The sequence below is a fragment of the Scyliorhinus canicula genome, chromosome 4 (genome assembly GCF_902713615.1).
Source record: "Scyliorhinus canicula chromosome 4, sScyCan1.1, whole genome shotgun sequence".
In the NCBI taxonomy this organism is placed as follows: Eukaryota; Metazoa; Chordata; class Chondrichthyes; order Carcharhiniformes; family Scyliorhinidae; genus Scyliorhinus; species Scyliorhinus canicula.
In genome coordinates, this window is record NC_052149.1 from 103,866,319 (window position 1) to 103,887,869 (window position 21,551).

The window sequence follows — 21,551 nt, forward strand, 5'->3', positions numbered from 1 at the left end:
AGAGGGAGAGGTTGGTGGGGGAGGTGGTGAGGGTGGACAGGAGGTACGCGGAGGCCCCGGAGGAGGGATTGCTGAGGAAGCGGCGAAGCCTCCAGGTCGCGTTCGATTTATTGACCACCAGGAAGGCGGAGGCGCAGTGGAGGAGGGTGCAGCGGGCGGTATATGAATACGGCTACCCATACCACCCACACAGCACACCCCTTAACTAGAAGGAGGACGCAAGGGAGAATTTCCACTTAGAATAAATGGAAGTCCCTGAGATTCTTCTTAATGAAGTACTATGAGTATAGTGCTCAACTGGGAACACATTCCTGCTAAAATGATAAATAACAACATTCGATCAGGCAAGAAGGATTATAACAGGGTTAATGTCCGGATTCTACAGTGAGCTGCAGAATGTGACTACAAGTTATTGCCTTCCATGGAGTTCACATAGCCCAAGGCCTTAGGCAGATTGACAAATGTCTGTGGAATTGTGGGATACCACCCTCAATGTCATGAGATAAAGCAAGGCATAATTCACCCCAACAGCCTTGAGTTGCTTTCCTACTTCATTGAAGCCTCTGTGGGCTGCTGTGTCGCTGCCAGAAGTCTTGGAAAAAAAGAGACTCTTGACCCCTCACAGAGCCAGGGCCTACCACGGCTCACCACCTCCAACTCTCTCTGCTGATCTCTGAAGTTATGAAAATGGCTGGTTATGAGACGGGATGTTACTGTGTGCCCTTTTCAACTTAATGCACCCAACTTAAGAAAACATGGCAACCAGCTCTCAAATAGGGAGCTTACCCTCCACTCCTTCCGGCAAGCCGAGGACCTGAAAATGTTTCATCTGGCCTCAGTTCTCCAGGTTTTCTGACATACCACAAAGCTAGTTTTCCATGGATTGCAAGCAGGCTTCTGCTGAGCAAGTTGCATTTGCAACAATCAGGATTCTTTCCTCCGTTTAATTTAGCCTCTTATTTGCATTCTGCAACTCAGTCTTGTGCGCGTTAATATTCCGTGCCAACATCAATGACTTTAATGATGTTTGCAGTCATCATCTGCAATGCCTTCGAAAGAGCCGAGTCAAGAGTCGAGGATCGGGTTGACATATCGAGGGAGTCAGCTCCACCCCAGTTGAACCCGACTGGTCCCCTTTCTCTGCGATTTCTTTTCGGATTCCTCGGCATTTTCTCAATACCATCTAGCCAAAAACACTTCTTGAGAAATACTATGGAGTGTTCATTCCCAGATTAGGTAGCATGTGCTGGGTGAACAAGATAAATGAGAGGGTTAAAGGACGAGTAGGGGAAGGGCTCATGGAGACACCGCTATTCCCGCACCTGCATCACGTGATCCCGTGTATCAAACTTTTTATTACCAGACAGAATTGTGTGTTGAGCATGTAACATTCCTCTTGTTGTCTCTCTTTCTATCTCTTACCTTTAACTAGGCATAGAAATGTTCAAGGGTCAATACCTGCACAGTAAGGAATATAAAGGACCCCTGCTATTTGAAGGAAAGAGAGTGGTCGTAATTGGAATTGGAAACTCTGGGGGTGACCTTGCAGTTGAAATCAGTCGACATGCTAAACAGGTAAGGGCCACCAATCAGAATTGTTGGAAATAGTTACTAACTGTAAAAGAATCGACTAACTTACACTGAAACTTTACCTTTCGGTCACCCAAACCTGATCAGTTATAACCAGCTTTTGCGGCACATCTTCCCTCGCCCCACTTCTTGTCACATGGCACAGGTTGCAGAGTAAAGAATGATATCTAGACTGTGACAACAAATAGCAGTGGATGATTACATAGGAACAGGGGTGCATCATTCACTGTCTTAAGCCTGTACCCCCTCCAATCAGTTGCCATCATAGCTGCTGTTCTGTTAACTTGTCTCTCCATCCTTTTTTGACCCTTATCCAGCAAAACAATATCAAACTCTGATTTTTGAATTTCTAATTGAGCTCACATCTCCTTTTTGTTTTGTGTGGGAGAGTTCTAACACCCATTTCTGCCACCCTCTGCATGAAGAAGTCTCTCCTCATGCCACTCATGCATGGCATGGCTCTAATTTTAGGATTATACCCTCTTGTCTAAAACTCTTGCAGCAGCAGAGTGAATTCTCTCAGTCTAACCCCGCTGATTCCTTTCAAAATCCTGAATACTTCAATCTGATCACAAGGCTAATTTATGTAATGTCTCGACACAGTTCAACCCTTGAAACAAATATTCCCTCTGAGCTGTACGATTACATGGCTGTGTGACAATTGGGAATGTGCATAACATTGGACAAGCAAGTAGCAGTCCTTTGAGGATGTGTAATGCAATTTAAGAGGCCAATCTTAAAGATGTGCAGCGCAGGAAATTAAAGATTAGTATGAATTGGCCAGGTTTAAAGATTAGGAAAGGAAAGAATGCCGTTCAGTACTGGTCTCCATAAACAGGGACCAAATGGAACGGCGCTCATTGGGGTCTCGCAGGGGAATGGGAGGCCCCCAGATGCATGCCCTTTTGGAAGGGTGGCACCCTGGCACAGCGGGTGCCACCTGGGCACCCTGGCAGTGCCAGCCTGGCACACTGGCGATGCCACCTGGGTTCCAGCCTGACACTAGCAGAGACTACAAATGGCACTGTCAGCTGGTGGGGGCAATGCCAGGGTGGTGGGTCAGCATTGTCAGGGTGCCAGGTTGGCGATCAGACTGGGGATGCCTGCACTGTTGGGTGCTGGGGGAGATTGGGGTGGCCTGGGGACCCTCCCATAGTGTGTGGGGGCACGGAGAGATTCGGGAGCCAAATCGGGGGCCTCGGAGTACGGGACGACATTTAAAAATGGCGCCCAAATCTCTTACTGCACTGAAGAGTTCCGACGAGCGGAGCTCCTCAGTGTACAGGACAGGGATATGTGCAGTCTTGGCTGCACATTCCCCGCTGAGGCCCATTATCTAACGCGAGTGTTGTTTTATAGCCTTGTAGTTCTCGGCGCTGCGAGGGCCGGGAAACATGCGGCTAAACACGCTTGCTATGAGACTTTGTTCCCTTTTAGTAAAATCTCACGCAGAATTTTTGCCATCACTGGGGAGCTGAACTTGCTTGCCAGACCGGCCCCTCAGAGATTGGGCTGCCATTTTGAAAGGGTGCCCCAATCTCTAATTGAGCTTGAGGGTCCCCCGCACCATGGGAAAAATATAAAAATAAAAACAGAAAGCTGCAAAACCTAGAAACCTGAAATAAAAGCAGAGACTGATAGCAATGGGCAGCAGGTTTGAAGGTATGGACAGTTTGCGACCCAATTTCTGCACCACTCTATGTCCATCGTATGTAAAACAAAAGCTATCTCTCAGTTCATTTAAAAACTGCACTTTCAAATTCACTTTGGTGCTCATGATATTTTACCCATGTGATGTACCATCAATTCGACTCAAGACACAATTAGGATCCGAACTGTGGCTTTAATCAGCTAGTTGTTAGCCCGGTGGTCGACTACAGAGTAAGGCCGACAGCCGGGAACTCTGGGTACTTATACCCCACCTCGGAGGCGAGGCCTACTTGCCTCTCGACCAATTGGAGAGCAGTCACATGACTAGTCCCAACCAATCGGACGAGAGGCACATGACCAGCCAGAGCCAATGGGAAGCCAGTGCTCTGCACCAATGGCAGTGCTCATATCCATACCACCACATTCACCCCTTGTGGAGAAAGGAGGCGGGGGGGCAGAGGTCCGTGTGGAGGGAACGGAGGCGGTCGATCTGCGCGCTGGCGCAGGTACCGTGAGATAGGGCATCGGAAGGCTCGTTGAGCTTCCCAGGACGATACAAGATATCGTAGTTGTACGTGGACAACTCGATCCGCCACCGCAAGATCTTGTCGTTCTTGATCTTGCCCCTCTGTGCATTATCGAACATGAAAGCTACTGACCGTTGGTCTGTGAGGAGGGTAAACCTCATGCCGGCCAGATAGTGCCTCCAATATCGCACAGCTTTGGCTATGGCCTGTGCGTCCTTTTCCACTGAGGAATGGCGGATTTCGGAAGCATGGAGGGTTCGTGAAAAGAAGGCCACGGGTCTGCCCGCCTGGTTCAGGGTGGCCGCCAGAGCTACGTCAGACGCATCGCTCTCGACCTGGAATGGGAGGGCCTCATCGAAAGCATGCATCGTGGCCTTTGCGATATCTGCTTTGATGCGGCTAAAGGCCTGGCGGGCCTCCATCGACAGGGGAAAGGAGGTGGACTGGATGAGGGGACGGGCTTTGTCTGCGTAGTTGGGGACCCACTGGGCATAATATGAGAAGAAGCCAAGGCAGCGTTTGAGGGAGTTGGGGAGGGGAAGTTCCATCAGGGGGCGCATGCGTTCGGGATTGGGGCCTATCACTCCGTTACGCACTACGTAGCCAAGGATGGCTAGACGGTCGGTGCTAAACACGCACTTATCCTTATTGTAGGTTAAATTAAGGAGTTTTGCGGTTCGGAGGAATTTTTGGAGGTTGGCGTCATGGTCCTGCTGATCGTGGCCGCAGATGGTGACGTTATCGAGATACGGGAAGGTGGCCCGTAAACCGTGCTTGTCGACCATTCGGTCCATCTCCCGTTGGAAGACCGAGACTCCATTTGTGACACTGAATGGAACCCTGAGGAAGTGGTAGAGGCGCCCATCTGCCTCGAACGCGGTGTACTTTCGGTCACTCCCGCGGATGGGGAGCTGGTGGTAGGCGGACTTAAGGTCGACCATGGAAAAGACTTTGTATTTCGCGATCCTGTTAACCAGATCGGAAATACGGGGGAAGAGGATACGCGTCCAGCTGCGTAAACCTGTTGATGGTCTGACTGTAATTGATGACCATCCGGTTTTTCTCCCCAGTCCGAACTACCAGCACTTGGGCTCGCCAGGGACTGTTGCTGGCTTCGATAACCCCTTCCTTAATGAGCCTCTGGACCTCGGACCCGATGAAGGTCCGGTCCTGGGCACTGTATCTGCTCCGAGTGGCGACAGGTTTACAATCTGGGGTGAGATTAGCAAACAAGGAAGGGGGGTCCACTTTGAGGGACGTGAGGCTGCAAACAGTTAGAGGAGGAATAGGGCTGCCGAATTGGAAGGTCAAGCTCTGCAGGTTGCACTGGAAATCCAGGCCCAAGAGTGCCGGAGTGCATAGACCGGGGAGAATGAGGAGTTTGAAGTTTTTGAAAACCCTCCCCTGGAGCGTGAGGTCCGCTGTGCAACACCCGGTGATTTGGACGGAGTGCGAACCTGAGGCCAATTCAATTTTATGTTTAACTGGATTGATGGGGAGCGCTCAGGGTGGACAAAACTTTCCGTGTTCCCGGAGTCCAGCAGGCATCTCGTTTTGTGTCCATTGAGCTGGACCATTGTCGTAGTCTTGGCGAGCGAGCGTGGTCGCGACTGGTCGAGTGTGATGGAAGCAAGTCGTGGTGAGAGTTCCAGATCCTCCTCGGTGGCAGAGTAATCGTGGGCAGGGCCTTCCGTGTCGGCCCAAGATGGCAGCGCCCAGGACCCGCACGTGGATTTGGGGTCCCAAGATGGCGGCGCCCATGGCCCGCACATGGCGTCCGGGGCCCAAGATGGCGACGCCCATTGGAACCTCGTGGCGGCTGGGGGCAGTGTCAGCGGCATCTGCGGGCCGGTCGGGGCAGCCGGGACAGCTGGGAGCGAGGGTCGGGAGGCCCGTGGGGCCGTTGCGGGGGCCGGAGAGATCGGTGCGTGGCGCTGGGCCCTAGGGTGGCCTGGGGGGGGGGGGGGATCCGCGGTTGCTGCGCGGAACAGCAGTGACCGACTTGGTCTGGCAGACCACCGCGTAGTGGCCCTTCTTCCCGCAGCTCTTACACAGAGCGGAGCGGGCCGGGCAGCGCGGGCGGGGGTGCTTGGAGAGACCACAAAAATAGCAGCGGGGCCCGGCTAGTTTGTCGGAGCGACCCGCAGTGCAGGCTTGGGGGGGGGTCGGGGTCCGCGGAGGATGGGGGTGGCGTGTGCCATGAAGTCCAGGGAGTTGCCGCGCGGCCGGGGCGTTCAGGTCAGCAACCTCCAGGGAGGTTGCAAGAGTCCGTGCCTCAGCTAGGCTGAGGGTGTTCTTCTCCAGCAATCGTTGTGGGATGAAAGGCAACTGCATGCCAGCAACGTAAGCGTCTCTAATTAAAAGTTCCATGTTCTCAGTCGCCGAAACTTGGAGACATGCGCACGTTCTCCCCAGAGCTGCGAGGGCCTGGTAAAACTCGTCGAGTGACTCACCAGGGAACTGTTGTCTAGTCGGCAGGAGATGCCGTGTGTATACTTTGTTGACCGGCCGGAGAATGTGTCCTTTGAGAATCTCCATGGCCGCATCATAATCGCTTTCGTCCTCAATCATAGAGTAGATCGCTGTGCCCACGCATGAGTGGAGGATGTGGAGTTTCTGCTCCTTGGTGGGCTTGCCGGCTGCAGTCGTCAGGTAACTATTAAAACACGCCTGCCAGCGTTTAAAGATTGCAGACGCATTTGCAGCATGCGGGCTGGTACGGAGGAAGTCAAGCTTGATGCGTAGCTCCATTCCAAAATTCTCGCTGATTAAATTGATGTACCATCAATTCAACTCAATACACAATTAGGATCCGAACTGTGGCTTTAATCAGCTAGTTGTTAGCCCGGTGGTCGACTATGGAGTAAGGCCAACCGCCGGGAACTCTGGGTACTTATACCCTACCTCGGAGGCGGGGCCTACTTGCCTCTCGACCTATTGGAGAGCAGTCACATGACTAGTCCCAACCATTCGGACGAGAGGCACATGACCAGCCAAAGCCAATGGGAAGCCAGTGCTCTGCACCAATGGCAGTGCTCATATCCATACCACCACACCATGTTACAAGGCTTCTTGTCCCCTCCTGATGTTTATTTCCTTTCCAGTATTCCATTAAGAGCTACTAGAATCAACTGTACATATTTAGTTCCCCTTTGGGAGGAAGTAAAATACAGTGTTAGCATTTACCTGTGCATGCACATGGGGAAGATTTTAAAACTGACTGTACTTGTGTTCTTGAAATGTCCTGTAGGTATTTCTGAGTACGAGAAGAGGTGCTTGGGTAATAAACCGTGTGGCAGACAGAGGACTACCTGGAGATGTATTGTTTAACCGTCGCATTAATGCCTGTGTGCCTTTGTCTTTTGCTGTCTGGTTTGCTGAAAGGATCATGAATCATCGCTTTAACCATGAAAACTATGGCCTGCAGCCTAACCACAGGTTTGTAGTACCCAGCGCATTCTGTTCTAGGAAACTGAACACTGTGGCATAGCTATCTCTCTCCTCCTTTAATTTACACCTGCATATCTACCATTTTGATCAACTTCTGATAACCTATCCTACTGGCCCAGATTTTGCAGTCACTGGCAAAGAAATGGCATTTGTTTTTCATTAACGCTTACATCTCCCCACAGACTTTCTATGATCTTTTCTGCGTGACGAATTGCAATACTGCGATATCATTTTCAGCATGACACTCTCTACCTGAGATTTGTGCCATGTGTGAAGAGGGCCAGCAGCGGCATGGCTCAAGAACATGTCTCTTCACCCAATTAGATTGACGAATCCTCACTGAGACATGTGAAGTTGAAAGCAGAAAGTGGCAATTAGAATAATCAATTCTACCTAAAGGCATATACAGAAAGAGCAATAGAAGGAAAAGAAAGATGGAATTAAGAGGAAGGGAGAGATAAAAGAGATCAAAAGAAAACAAATTACATTTTTTTTAAATTCCAACAATTGAAATCTAAAGGAATGGGCCTCCAAACTTATAAAAGTAAATTTTCAATCCCAGAGACTTTGATTAGCCATAATTAAGACTTATCACACTGCTTAAAGCTTACTTAAACCTGAATGCACAAGTACCAACTTTTTGTGGTGCATATTATGGGTTCGTATCGCAAATTCATGCCCTTCACATGTTTAATGTCACATCTATTTCAAGGTACTGGTGTGACAAAACCTGTGGAGCAACTTCCTTATTTCTGTTTGACTGTGCTTGTCCAGATACCAGAGGTTGGTGACTGAGTTATGCCTTGATAAAGGTGAATGTTGATTGCGTCACTGTAATTGTTAACATAAAATCCAGACCAGTATTCCCTGACATGATTAAGTCTCAGTTATCTGCGCCCTTGCCTTTGCCTCCCTGATTGCCCGCCGTAGAATCCTGTTCAGCTGGCGGTCAGCAGCACCTGCCAAAGCTGCAGACTGGCTGTCTGACCTCTCAGAATCTCTCCAAATGGAGAAAATCAAATTCGCCATCCGAGGATAAGACAACGGCTTCCACAGAACGTGGGAGCCATTTACCCAATTGTTCCGGGACCTGTTTGTGGCCAGCGAACTGGCAGAAGAATAGCCAGGTAGCCAAGAATCAGGGGAAAGTAGCCGAGGCGGGGGATGGAGGGATAGACCCCCGGGGGGGGGGGGGGATAGCAGCTAAACCTAAGAGAAAAGAAAGGCGAATCACAGGAGAAGGGGAAGGGGGGTAGGGGTGGAAGAGGGAGGAGACAGGGAACAATAGAGGGGAACCAGCGAGGTGGTGGGAGGCAAGGGAATGACAGCCGGAAGGAGGGCAGGGGAAACAATAACAAACTTGGCATCGACAGGAGCAGACAACAAGGAAAATCCGGGCAAAAGACGGGACGAACGGCTGAAGCGGAGGTGATCGTGAGACGACCACGGCAGCGAAAAATGTCCGGGAGAAGCAAGCGACAACACCAACACCAAATTAATTCGCGTATTGCCCTCTGTAATTGTTCTGTATTTGTTTCCCCGGCACCCAAATGTATATGTACACCCCCAGTTCCCCCACAAAGACATTCACCCAAGGCCAGAATTGAACCTGGGTCTCTGGCGCTCTGAGGCAATAGTGCTAACCACTGTGCCGCCTGTGCAAATTTCCATCAGGAACAAAAATCCTGACTATTCTTTCCTTTTCCCGAACCCAGAGGCACTGCGCCAATTGTAGCCCTATTACTCTGGCTTAGGTCAAGTAAATTCAACACCGACCGTGAATTGAACTGGGGACTTTCATTTCCTATATAGATCAAGCATCAGATAAACTCATTAACTATAGGAATATAGTTACTTGTTTTTCTAAATAGTCTTGTGATAATTTTGTCTTTCACCAAAGCAGGGTTCAGCCGATTTTATTTTCCCACTCAATTTGTGTTTCTGGTAACGTGGTTACTTTGGCAGTGCTGGTCATCAGAGAGAGTGTGAACATGTACTCTCTAGTATCTTGCCCCACACTCCTTCTAAGTGCCCACCTCAGTCTTGGATCTAACCTCTTCTAATTTTCGTCCTTCCCTATGTGATAGCATTAAATCTGTGCTCATCGCATCTCCTGGGTTTTCACTCTTTGGTGGAAAGAAGGGAACCTCCGTCCTATTGACCTCCGGTCACTAAATTTCCTTTTTTTTGTAGTTGCCCAGCACTTAGCTGCAATATTTATACATTCACTGGTGCTTCCATCTTTTAAGTTCGTTTGTAAACCCGGCCTGTAATTTTAATGATGACACCAATGTACTCTATTCATTATTGGTGGGGTTTCTCTCTCTCATAGAATGTTCAGCCAACATCCAACGATCAATGATGATCTACCAAATCGCATTATATCAGGAGCAATACTTGTGAAACCTAATGTGAAGCAATTTACTGAAACTGCAGCCATCTTTGAAGATGGCACACTAGAAGACATTGATGTTGTTGTTTTTGCAACGGGATACACCTTCTCTTATCCATTTCTGGATGAGTCTGTTGTTGAAGTCAACAAAAACCATGTTTCTCTCTACAAATATATCTTTCCACTTCAGTTGGAGCAGCCAACTCTGGCCATCATTGGTCTTATCCAGCCACTAGGTGCCATTATGCCAATATCTGAACTTCAAGCACGTTGGGCCACAAGAGTTTTTAGAGGTATGTGGACACTTGCAACATTTAATACTTTATATCCTTCATTTTTGTTGCATGTAAATTCCTTAGTGCTGAGCGAAGTAATATTGTGTATAGTAAGGTGTGTCACCGAGGTAATGTCATTATTTAGATATATTGTTGCCGAAGTGAAGATGATTTACCATTTACCACAAATCCTGAAATGCTCTGTCGGACACTGCGCTGAACAGGCTAGAAGGTAGCAGTTTCAATTCCCAGCATGTGCTGCATTGAGCTTAATCTCTTCGATTACACTTTACTTTCTCAACTGGGGAATGCAAAAGGCCTTGACCGAGGAGAGACATAATTTGTCAACAGTTCCTGCTCTATATTGCCAGCTGGTGGCGAGTTCAGGAAAGCCAGTGTTAGGATGCTGAATAAGAACAATATTGAGGTGACCATGTGGTGAACCAAGTAGTCACTGGCAATTACTTGTCTTGAATAATACATGCAGAATCCCTCTGGAGCTTGAAGGTCCAGTGGACTGGCAATAGTTAACAACATCTAGAAGGAAATTGAGAGGGAAATAAATGTGATTGATGGAGACTTTGCCAGCAGTCATTGCATCTGCTTTAACTTACTCTTTTTGAGTTGATCAAAGCAAAAGAATGACTTATCTTCCTAAGACTGCCACTCAATCACCAAGTTCCAATTTACCTCAATCTCTTCTCATTTTTCAACTCTTGTTTGTCCTGCACTGTGGGCTTTGGCCCTGCACTCTAGCTTCTTAACTTAAAAATAACCTCATGGGTGTTGTCATGAATTCAAAGAGGGCTCTTCAAGACATTATTAATATCCGCCTTTCTATCAATCGCTGGTGATTCAATCACTAATCAAACAGCACGTTAAAGCATATTAATTACTCTCAAAAATAGCACTGTGCTGTTGTAACTGCATTTACTTTTACAATATTGATGAGGTAAACCTGATTTAGTATGCGGCATGGTGGCACAGTGGTTAGCACTGCTGTCTCACAGCACCAGGGACCTGGGTTTGATTACACCCTTGGGTAGCTGTATGTATGGAGTTTGAACTTTCTCCCCGTGTCTGCGTGGGTTTCCACCGGCTGCTCCGGTTTCCTTCCACAGTCCAAAGATGTGTATTTTAGGTGGATTGGCCATGCTAAACTGCCCCTTACAGGTCCAGGGATGTGCAGGTTGGGTTATGGGGATAGGGTGGGGGAGTGGGCCTGGGTAAGGTGGTCTTTCTGAGGGCCAGTGTAGACTCGATAGGCCGAATGGCCCCCATCTGCACGGTCGGGATTGTATGATTTGTGAACACTGTTCTTTTACTTTTATATTTCATTTTCCAGGTTTGGTTAAACTGCCCTCTGTCGACACCATGATGGCAGATATAATGGAGAAGAAAGAAAAATTGGGCAAAAGGTATTATAGTGCACAGATCTTTCAGCACCAAAGCAGGACATTCCACACAACAGGTCAATGCCTGAGTTTGTGCTGCACCTGAGCTTCCTGCTGTCCTTGTCATGTAACTTCTATTTGTTTCTCCCTCATTTGTTTACCTATCTTCCCTTTAATTAATCTGCTCTATCTGTCTCAAAAACCCTTGTGGTGGTGTGCTCCATATTCTGACCATTGTTTGTGTAAAAGTGTTACTCCTGAATTCCCTATAGGATTTAAGGGTGACTATCTTACATTTGTGTCTTCCAGTTTTGGACTCTTCCACGAGTGTATAGGTATTTCCTCATCTATCCCCCATCACACTTTCATATTCTCCATCAGGTCATAAGAACATAGGAACTAGGAGTAGAAGTAGGCCATCTGGTCCCTCAAGCCTGCTCTGTCATTCAATAAGATCATGGCTGATCTTTTTGTGAACTCAGCTGCACTTAACTGCTTAACTGGGTAGGGAATTCTACAGATTCATGACCCTTTGGCTAAAGAAGTTCCTCCTCAACCAGACCTAAATCTACTTCCCCTTATTTTGAGGCAGTGCTCCTAGTTCTGGTTTCACTTGCCAGTGGAAGCAACCTCCCTGCTTTTGTTTTATCTATTCTTTTAATAATTTTATATGTTTCTATAAGATCCCCCCTCGTTCTTCAAAATTGCAATATAGTCCTAGTCCACTCAGTCTCTCCCCATAACCCAATCCTCTCAACTCCGTGATAAACGTAGTGAATCTCCTCTGCTCCCCCTCCAGTGCCAGTACATCCTTTCTGAATTAAGGAGACCAAAACTGTACACAGTACTCCAGGTGTGGCCTCACCAGCATCCTATCCAGCTGCAACATAACCTCCCTGTTTTTAAACTCCATCCCTCTAGCAATAAAGGACACAATTCCATTTGCCTTCTTAAATACCTGCTGCATCTGCTAAATTTTGTGATTCATGCACGAGGTCACCCCTTAGCCTTCTGTTTTCAGGAGAAAAGAGCCCCAGTCTGTTCAGCCATCCCTGATCAGTGCATACGTTCAGTACCGGTAATATTCTTGTGCTTTTTTTCTTTCTTCAGTATCTTCATATCCTTTTCATAAAATGGAGACCAGACTGCACTAAGTGTGGTATAAGCAAGGTCCTATAAAAGGTTGATATCACTTCTTTGCTTTACTTTGCTATAGCTATGTATTTTGTACATCAGTAGCAAAGATAATTCATTTCATGTCTCATATCGACACACTGTCTTCATTAAGTTTTACTAAATGTGCTGAGAGCTCCATTCCCCCTATTTTTCTTAATAACAGTGGGAACCTTGGAGAACTCAATGAGAACCTTGGAGAATAAAACCTAGCGCATTGGGGCAGCACGGTGGCCTAGTGGTTAGCACAACCGCCTCACGGCGCTGAGGTCCCAGGTTCGATCCCGGCTCTGGGTCACTGTCCGTGTGGAGTTTGCACATTCTCCCCGTGTCTGCGTGGGTTTCGCCCCCACAACCCAAAAATGTGCAGAGTAGGTGGATTGGCCACGCTAAATTGCCCCTTAATTGGAAAAAATAATTGGCTAATCTAAATTTATAAAAAAAAGAAAAAAAAAAAAAAAAAAAACCTAGCGCATTGGACCTAACAAACTCCCGAGTGGTATACAAGAGCCATTAAAATCCTGGGTGACAACACGAGACCTGTCATAGCTCAAGTGTCGAAATAATCCCAATGACAAGCCACTGCAACAATGTAATATGAGTCGAAGGCAACTACTGGAAACGTCAGTCGGCTTATCAGATGGGTGCATTTTGAGTTTGACATATACTATGGAGCAGTGAATAATCAAATTCATTGTACTCTGTGGAATATGGTGTTATGTTGGTAGATTGTGCAAAATAATATATTCTGTTAGTTACCAGTGTGTGAACGTAGAAAGAAAATATACCAACAGTTTAGTGTTAATTCAATGGGTGCATCAGCTGAACAATATACTGTGAATGTCATCTAGTTGTTCAAAGGGAAGAGTAAGACCAGGGAAAGGAAGTGGATGCCTATCTATCAGAGGAAAGAGGGAGAGTTTGACATCAGTAGAGACAGTACAGGAATGTCAATAAGTTTGAAGTTATCTGGTAGGTATTTAAGGGAGGAAAAGCACCAGCAAGACCATGCTCCGTAGAGAAGGTGATCCAAAGTCCCAAGACGTGTCGCTGTGGGTGAGGTTCCTCACATAGCACCCATGAAGATTGTGTACCTTAACACAGATGCTGATACCCTGAACTCACAGGAATACAGAATGGTCACTCATATATGCCTGTTACATCTGATCCATCCATCTTTCTATTTCCCTTCCCATTCCTATCACAGCTCCATGCCATCCGGCTGCTCTCAAATAGAGAAAGAGTAATCAACCTCAAATAATCTCCACAGGGAAAAAATGCTCAGAGATTTAAATAAGACAGAGAGAAAAGGGAATGATAAGAAAAGAAAAACTGGAAAGGTAGAGTCCGCTCGTACTCATGTGTTTTACCTACATCTCGGTGAGGGAAAGAGATGGGAAGTCACATAACACACCACCTGGCATGGGATGGAGCCGATTTTCAGTTCATTGTATCTGTTTCAGTTAAGGGGTGGGTGAATGGTCAGGCCCGTGCCATGACAGAGTCTGTAGGAAGCACTCTGTGGGAAGTTTGGCCCAGAGCAAAACTGATGGTATCTGTCCCATGAGTCTGTTGCATGCATGGGCCAGTCAGGTCAGCATTAAGGGGGGGCTGAGTAAGAGAGTGAAAGACCACTCAGAGAATAAAGAAAAGTACAGCACAGGTACAGGCCTTTCGGCCCCCCCAAAGCCTATGCCGATCATGGTGTCCCAACTAAAAAAAAACCCTACCTTTTCCCCTTACTTGGTCCGTTTCCCTATATTTTCTCCCTATTCATGTATCTATCCAGGTGCCTCTTAAATGTTGCGAATGTGCCTGCTTCCACCACATCCTCTGACAGCACATTCCAGGCACCCACCACTCTCTGCACAAAATGCCTACCCTGCACATCTCCCTTAAACTTTCCCCCTCTCACCTTGAACCTGTGCCCTCTTGTAATTGATTGATTGATTTGATTTATTGTCACATATACCGAAGTACAGTGAAAAGTATTTTTCTGCGGCCGAGCGAACGTACACAATACGTACAACACTTCCACCCTTGGAAAAGCCTCTGACCATCTATCCACCCTGTCTCTGCCTCTCAGACTTTTATAGACCTCTATCAGGTCTCCCCTCAGCCTCCGTCTTTCCAATGAAAACAATCCTAGTTTATTCAACCTCTCCTCATAACCAACACCCTTGAGACCAGCAACATCCTGGTGAACCTTTTTTGTACTCTCTCAAAGCTTCCACATCCTTCTGATAATGTGGTGACCAGAACTGCATGTAATACTCCAAATGCGGCCTAACCAAGGTTTTATAGAGCTGCAACATGATTTCCCAACTCCTGTACTCAATGCCCTGGCTGATGAATGCAAGCATGCTGTATGCCTTCTTAATCAGCTTGGTCACCTGCGTTGCCACTTTTAGGGACTGTGGACATGCACACCCAAATCCCTCTGTATGTTAATGTTCCTACAGGTTGTGCCATTTACAGTATAATTCATACCAAGAGTTGATCCTCCAAAATGCATCATCTCGCATTTGTCCGGATTAAACTCCATCTGCCATTTCTGTGCCCAAGTCTCCAATCTATCTATATCCTGTTGTATCCTCTGACAATCCTCGGCACTATCAGTAACTCAGCCAATTTTCGTTTCATCCGCAGACTTACAAATCAGACCACCCACATTTTCCTCCAGATCATTTATATGTACTACAAATATCGGCGGTCCCAGCACTGGGGCAGGATTCTCCGGTCTCCTATGCCAAAATCACGTTCGGCGATCGGCCGGAGAATCCACGTTGGCGCCAGAATCGGGCCGGTGCCACTTTTGCAATGCTCCACCCCCTCGAAAACAGTGTACTCCAGGAGTGCGCCGCAAGCCATATGGATGGCCTCAGTACGTTACCTGAGGCCCTTCCCCCGATGGGCCGAGTTCCTGGCGGCGTTGGTCACTCATTATATTTATTTTCAGAAACTCAGCGTGGCGGCTGCGGACAACGTCCAGCGCCACCACAGTCGGGGGGGTGGGGGGCCGGAACCGATCTGCGGGCAGGGGCGCTTTGGCAGGGGCCGGGGGCACTGGTGGGGGGTGGTTCAGAGGTGGCAAGCCTGGCCAAAGGAGGTCACTATTTGGAAGGCCGGGTCCGCGCTCAGGCGGTGCCATGTTGCACGGTGCAGCTACTGTAGGCCGCCGCCGTGCACATGCACGGCCACGGACCCGGTAATTCTCCGGACGTATTAGCAGCTAGAGCCGGGGGCTTTACGCTGCATGCCTGCTCGCCCCCCACCAGACGAGGGATCGGTTGCCGTTTTGCACTTTTTCCGGTCGTAAAACGCCACCGTTCCCACGCCAGCATCAGCACTTAGTCTCAGAATCAGAGAATCCAACCCCTGATCCCTGCGGAACACCACTCCCTTTATGCTTTTCACAGAACAATGGACATTTACGGAGCACAAAACCCAATGTATCATCAAAAAAATCACAAATTGAAATAAAAATGGAATATTGCTGAAAAGAAGAGACCAATCAGAGTCAAGCTATCTGGTTTAAATTTCAAACCATGTTTGGCAATTAACTGCCAGTCTCCATCAACTGGTGCATTCTCTATGGTAATGGTACCAGTCAGAGTCCACTTTCCTATCATTCAGCACTTTCTTCTCATGCAGTGTAAATTTGTTGTTTCCTTTGCATTTGGTATTCTTATGATTGTCCTGATGAATGCAAGATGAAAAGCCTCGACATAAAAGTATTTTCTTTCAGCAAATATTCAAGTTCCCTACTGCCAAATGACAATTTTAAAATGGAATGTGATTCATCGGCTTAAATGCTTTCCCCTCCCTGTAGAAACAATAAAAAAAGCTAATCCTTTTGGCTCACCATCAGCACAGCCCTGAGGTAATCTGCTAATAATAATATAAACACAGGAGAGGATGCAAGATTTTAAAACGGATTTGGTTTGTATCTAAATACCTTGCTCCTGCTTCAAAGAACCTTGGTGTGTTTTACTACATTAAGGATACTATAAAGACCCCTAGATCATAGCTCACCAGGTGCACTGCCTTGGAACCTCAACTAATATTTTTCAAAGATCTAAGAAAATATTGATTTCCTTCCCTTTTTTTAACTCTTAGAATTTCAGGAGTTTGTTACTGTTTATGATCAGGATAATTTCTTAATATTGAGGAATGTAGCATATGAGGTTTGTGTATGAGCTTCCACAGAGGTCAACTACTGTTAAGTTCACTGCACGGCAGCAGTGAGTTTGTTGATGTCAAAGAGAGTGGCAGTAAAAACAAAAGCTAGTGAAAATATTGGGCGCGATTCTCCAAAATGGAGACTAAGTGTTCGCGCCATCGTGAACGCCATCGCGTTTCACAACAGCGCAAAGCGGGCGTGGGGACTACCGATTCTGCCCCCCATAGGGGGCCAGCACGGCGCTGGAGTGATTCACACTGCTCCAGCCTCCCTTCCCAGCGCCAAATGGGCGCCGCGCCAACCCACACATGTGCAGTTGGGCCACGCCAACCCACGCATGCGCGACTTCTTCAGCGCGCCAGCCCCCATGCAACATGGCATAGGGGTTCAGGGGCCGGCCACGCAACAAAGTAGGCCTGTGGGGAGGGGGAAGAGGTTGGCCCGCCGATCGGTAGGCCCCGAACACGGGCCAGACCCCATCGGAGGCCCCCCCCCCCCCCCCCCCCCCCGGTGAAGGAGTGCATTTCCCCGCCGCACAGGCCACCCCTCGACCCTTCGTGCAGAGTTCCCACCGGCAGCGACCAGGAGTGAACGGCGCCGGCGGGACCCTGCCATTTCCGCGCGGCCACTCCGCCCATCCGAGCCGGAGAATCGGCGGCCCCGGCGTGGACAGCGGCCCACGACTGGCGCCGTGCCAAACGCACCGGCGCAAATGGCGGCGATTCTCCGCACCTCGGGGAATCGCGCACTGGCGGCGTAGCGCAGATTCTCCGGCCCGGCGCGGGGCTGGGAGAATCGCGCCCATTAACTTCCCAGTGTCACTTGGTGGAAAGTATGTCAGAACATTCAGTGAGGAAAGGAGATGAGCTTGGTTGTGATAGCTTGCTTGATGCTCACAACAAGAATTCTCACCGCACTGAAGGCTGCCAGTGGTAACGCACCATGAGGTCATCGCATGCAGGACAGCAGGGTGTGGAAATTCAAGGCAAAGGCAGGAATTTTTAAAATTGTACATCTCTCTGTCTCCCTCTCTCTAAGGTATGTCACCTCCCAAAGGCACACTATTCAAGTTGATTACATACCCTACATGGATGAGTTAGCGGAGCAGATTGGTGTGAAGCCCAACTTGAAGCAGCTCTTCCTTCGTGACCCACAGTTGGCCTTTCAGGTTTTTTTTGGCCCCTGCTCGCCATACCAGTTTCGACTGACAGGGCCCGGAAAATGGCCAAAGGCTCGGCAGACCATCCTCACACAGTGGGAGCGTATCATCAAACCGACCAAAACCCGTGTGCTCATGAAGAAGCGGCAAGAATCAATGTCAATCCTGCTGAAATTCATGGCTCTGTTAGTTGTCCTAGTTGCTGTTTATCTGTTTCTCTAATTAGGCAAAAAAGGTTTCCCTGAGGCCCTTATGTTACCTTATGTTAGCCAATTAACGATAGAGATTTGGATTCTGATTGTTTTTAATCTTAGCATTGATTACCTCTCTTGTGAAGTACTTTGATTCCAGTAGAATGTGATCCAGAAGACTCAGTGCCTTAAATGAACCAGGTTTTATATCTGGTTCAGCTGTTGTTTTTGATTTAAGGGACATTTTGCCAAGAATCTGCCTGCCAACTGTGGGTGCTTTACTGAATGAACAAAATGTTCCATGCAGTGCTCATTTACAAACTGAATATCCTTTCTATTCATGAGATATTAACATGCAGAATATTCGAGTCAGTTGTTTTAAGAAATGGGAAAAGTTTTCTTTTAAATGTTATGAGAACTAGATTTCTTTTATTGCCCCACTTATGTCCAGGATGATGAGGATATCCCGGCTGAGGTACTTGTGATACGCGCTCCAGGAATAGAAGGGTAGGGAAAACAAGAATAATTTTTACACACTGCCTGATAAATATTTTCCTATTTCTTGAAGAAAAGTTAAATTTAATTCCAGAAGAAGAAGTAAAACACATCCCACGGATCCTCAACTTGGTTCAGTTGGTAACAATTGCAACCCTGCTCCAAAGATTGGACCACATAATCTAAACAGGGTAGCCTTGTATGGGCTGAATTTTACAGGGACGTATTCCTCACCCCCATCTCCCGGCCTCCATAGAAAAGCCGGTCACTAGACAAACTGCTTTAAAAAATGGCTGCCCCGTAGCAATAATACCCAGGGGAGGGCAGCCTCAATGAGCTAATTTTGGGACTTTTGCCCTTCAGGGAATGGAAGTCTTTGCCTTGAGAACATCTGACCACTCTGACTACAGCTGAGTACTCCCAGCAGCACCAGAACTCATTGGTGGCTACTGCTGGGAACACAAGCAATCCTAGGGAGAAGGTCCATGGCAACCAGATTTAGAACTGAGTCCTGAGTACGTGGGACGGATCGGCATCCTTCAGGAGAGGGTTGGTGGTGGTTTGGATGGGGGGGTGGAGAGGGGGGTCACAAAGAAGGGAGTAACATCTTTAAGGGGACGGCACACCCCTGATGGGCACAGGCCATCCCCAAAGGAGGTAACCCCTTTCCTTCCAGCCTTTTCACCTGAGATGGTGACATAGCAAGGTTGGCTTCCCTCGTTCCGTCTTTCCCAGCTGGATATATTGTTGTGTTGGGCATGAAAACAAGCCCTTAATTGATATAACGTCTGCCCTTTTAGGACAGCGATGAGGAGACATTTTTTCTTTGAGGGCTGTATGACTTTGAAACTCTCTTCGTCAGAAGGCGATGGAGACAGGGTCATTGAAGATTCCTACGCTGGAGGTAGATAGATTCTTGTTAGGCAAGGTAACCATTGAGGATAAATGGGACTGTAGAATTCAAAACACAAACCGATCATCCATGACCTTATTGGATGGCGGAGCAGGCCCGAGGGGCTGAATGGCCTACTTTTGCTCCTATTATATATGTTCGGTATGTGAAGCTGTTGCTTTACTCACCTACCATTCTAAAGGCCCACTCCTCCACCCCATCCCTGCAACCCCATCTAACCTAGACATCATTAACACCAAGGAGTAATTTAACATGGCCAATCCACCTAACCTGCACATCTTTGGACCTCCATGTCTCACTGCCTCCTGAGCATGTGTCTGGACAGCCTCCGATCCCCTTGCGAATGCAGGACATTTTTCAACTGCCCCCTAAATGACCTCCAGTGCAACGTCTTAGAGCCTGCGTCTCCCATCTTATGCCATTATTGACTGTCAGTGTTATTTCCAGAGTGACTCGCTTTTGACAAAATGCACCCCATCTTTAAGAGGTGCAGGATAACTTTAAGGGATGTAGGCTAGCTTTGAATGGTGCTATCTCTCAAGATATTAGCCCTTTGATGTTGCATCCGACCAATTAACAGTACTGTTATTACTAACTAGATGCTAAAATAATTGAAATGTCCTAACAGCAGGAATCTGCCGTGCTGTCTGCATCACACTCTGTGGGCTATTGAATTAATTCCCCTCAATATCAGATTGGTAGCAGTATCTATTTGGAGGTAGTTTCCAGTAGAATCGTGAAGGCTGCATCTGCATCAATGTAGTCATGGAACGCAATGTTACCATCGCAATTAAAGCTTAATCCAGTGGTTATATTTTTGTCTTTCCATTTTGCTACCTCTTACCCGATCCAGTTGCCTTTTCAATCTCCTGCCCATCTCTCAATTCTCTCTCCACCACCTGTCACTACACAGTGCAAGAATAGCTAAAACCAAAGTCATGAATAATATTGTATGGGTCCTTCCTGTTTATTTCTTGTTTATTCCCTTAAATTCTCCTTTATCTTTGCTTTACATTTTTGATCCATGGATGATTTACTGCATATGGATGATCCATCCATGGATGCCCCCGAACAGGCACCGGAATGTGGCGACTAGGGGCTTTTCACAGTAGCTTCATTGAAGCCTACTCGTGACAATAAGCGATTTTCATTTTCATTTACAGACATGTGTCTTTAAGGCAGCCTGTGGGCGGAATTCTCCACAAGGCCCAAGCGGTGTGTCCCAAAACGCAACACGCCATTTTGGGGGGGTTGGGAGAATCGCGGGGGGTGCCAGAGTGGCCCTCCCGCGATTCTCCCACCCGGCGTGGGAGCGGAGAATCGCGCTCAATGGGCGCGATTCTCTGCAAATGCGGCGAGTCGTAAAGGCTGCCGTGAAACTGGCCGTGTTTCACGGCAGCCTCCGCGCCCCCTCCCAGGACCCGATTCTCCTCCCCGGGCGGGGCTAGCAGCGGGGCCCCGTGAAGCACAGCATCGCGGGCTTAGCGACCGTCGCTAAGTCCGCGAGCCAAGCGTCACGGCGGCTGACGCGCACGATGACGTCAGCCGCACATGCGCGGGTTGGACGGCGCATGCGCGGATGACGTCATCACGCAGACGCGTCAAACCCGCGCATGCGCGGGCCATCATGCCCCTCACCGCCCCGCGGACTGATCCTGCGGGGCGGCGTTAGAACAAATAGTGCGCGGGTATCGGACCCGCTGCCCGCGATCGGTGCCCACCGATCGCAGGCCCATGCCACCCTTGGCACGGCCGTGCAAAGAAGACCATTACTAGTTGTAAACCAGAGACTTTAATCAGCAAGCTTGCAGTGAAGAAAGTGTGCTAAAGAACCACCATCTGAAGCAAAGGCACTTTTGACCTTCATCTGTATTATTTCTACCCTTTTCCACCCCTCTGTGTTTGGCTGTCTTTTGTGTGTGGGTAGAGGGTGGGTCAGTTAAAGTAGTAGGTATTAGCTTGTTGTTATCCAGTGTATTTACTGCATATTTCATGATCATTCTTGATATAAATAAACAATAATTGTATTTCAACTTACAACCCTGGTGATTGTAATTATTGGGCAGCACGGTAGCATAGTGGTTATTACAATGGCTTCACTGCGCCAGGGTCCCAGGTTCGATTCCCAGCTTGGGTCACTGTCTGTGTGGAGTCTGAAC

General features: G+C 48.1%; 1 protein-coding gene across 4 annotated transcripts in view; it reads left to right on the forward strand.

Moving 5' to 3' along the window:
* Positions 1-20,202, forward strand: part of LOC119964875 (flavin-containing monooxygenase 5-like) — a 108,982-nt gene extending 88,780 nt beyond the window's left edge. For all 4 annotated transcript variants that reach the window (XM_038794952.1, XM_038794948.1, XM_038794949.1 and 1 more), the window contains 5 exons: positions 1,433-1,575; positions 7,018-7,205; positions 9,550-9,902; positions 11,230-11,302; positions 17,673-20,202. In XM_038794952.1, the coding sequence (XP_038650880.1) occupies positions 1,433-1,575; positions 7,018-7,205; positions 9,550-9,902; positions 11,230-11,302; positions 17,673-18,015 (1,100 nt within the window). In that variant the 3' untranslated portion in view covers positions 18,016-20,202. The remainder of the gene's footprint in view (positions 1-1,432; positions 1,576-7,017; positions 7,206-9,549; positions 9,903-11,229; positions 11,303-17,672) is intronic.
* Positions 20,203-21,551: the final 1,349 nt, after the last annotated feature.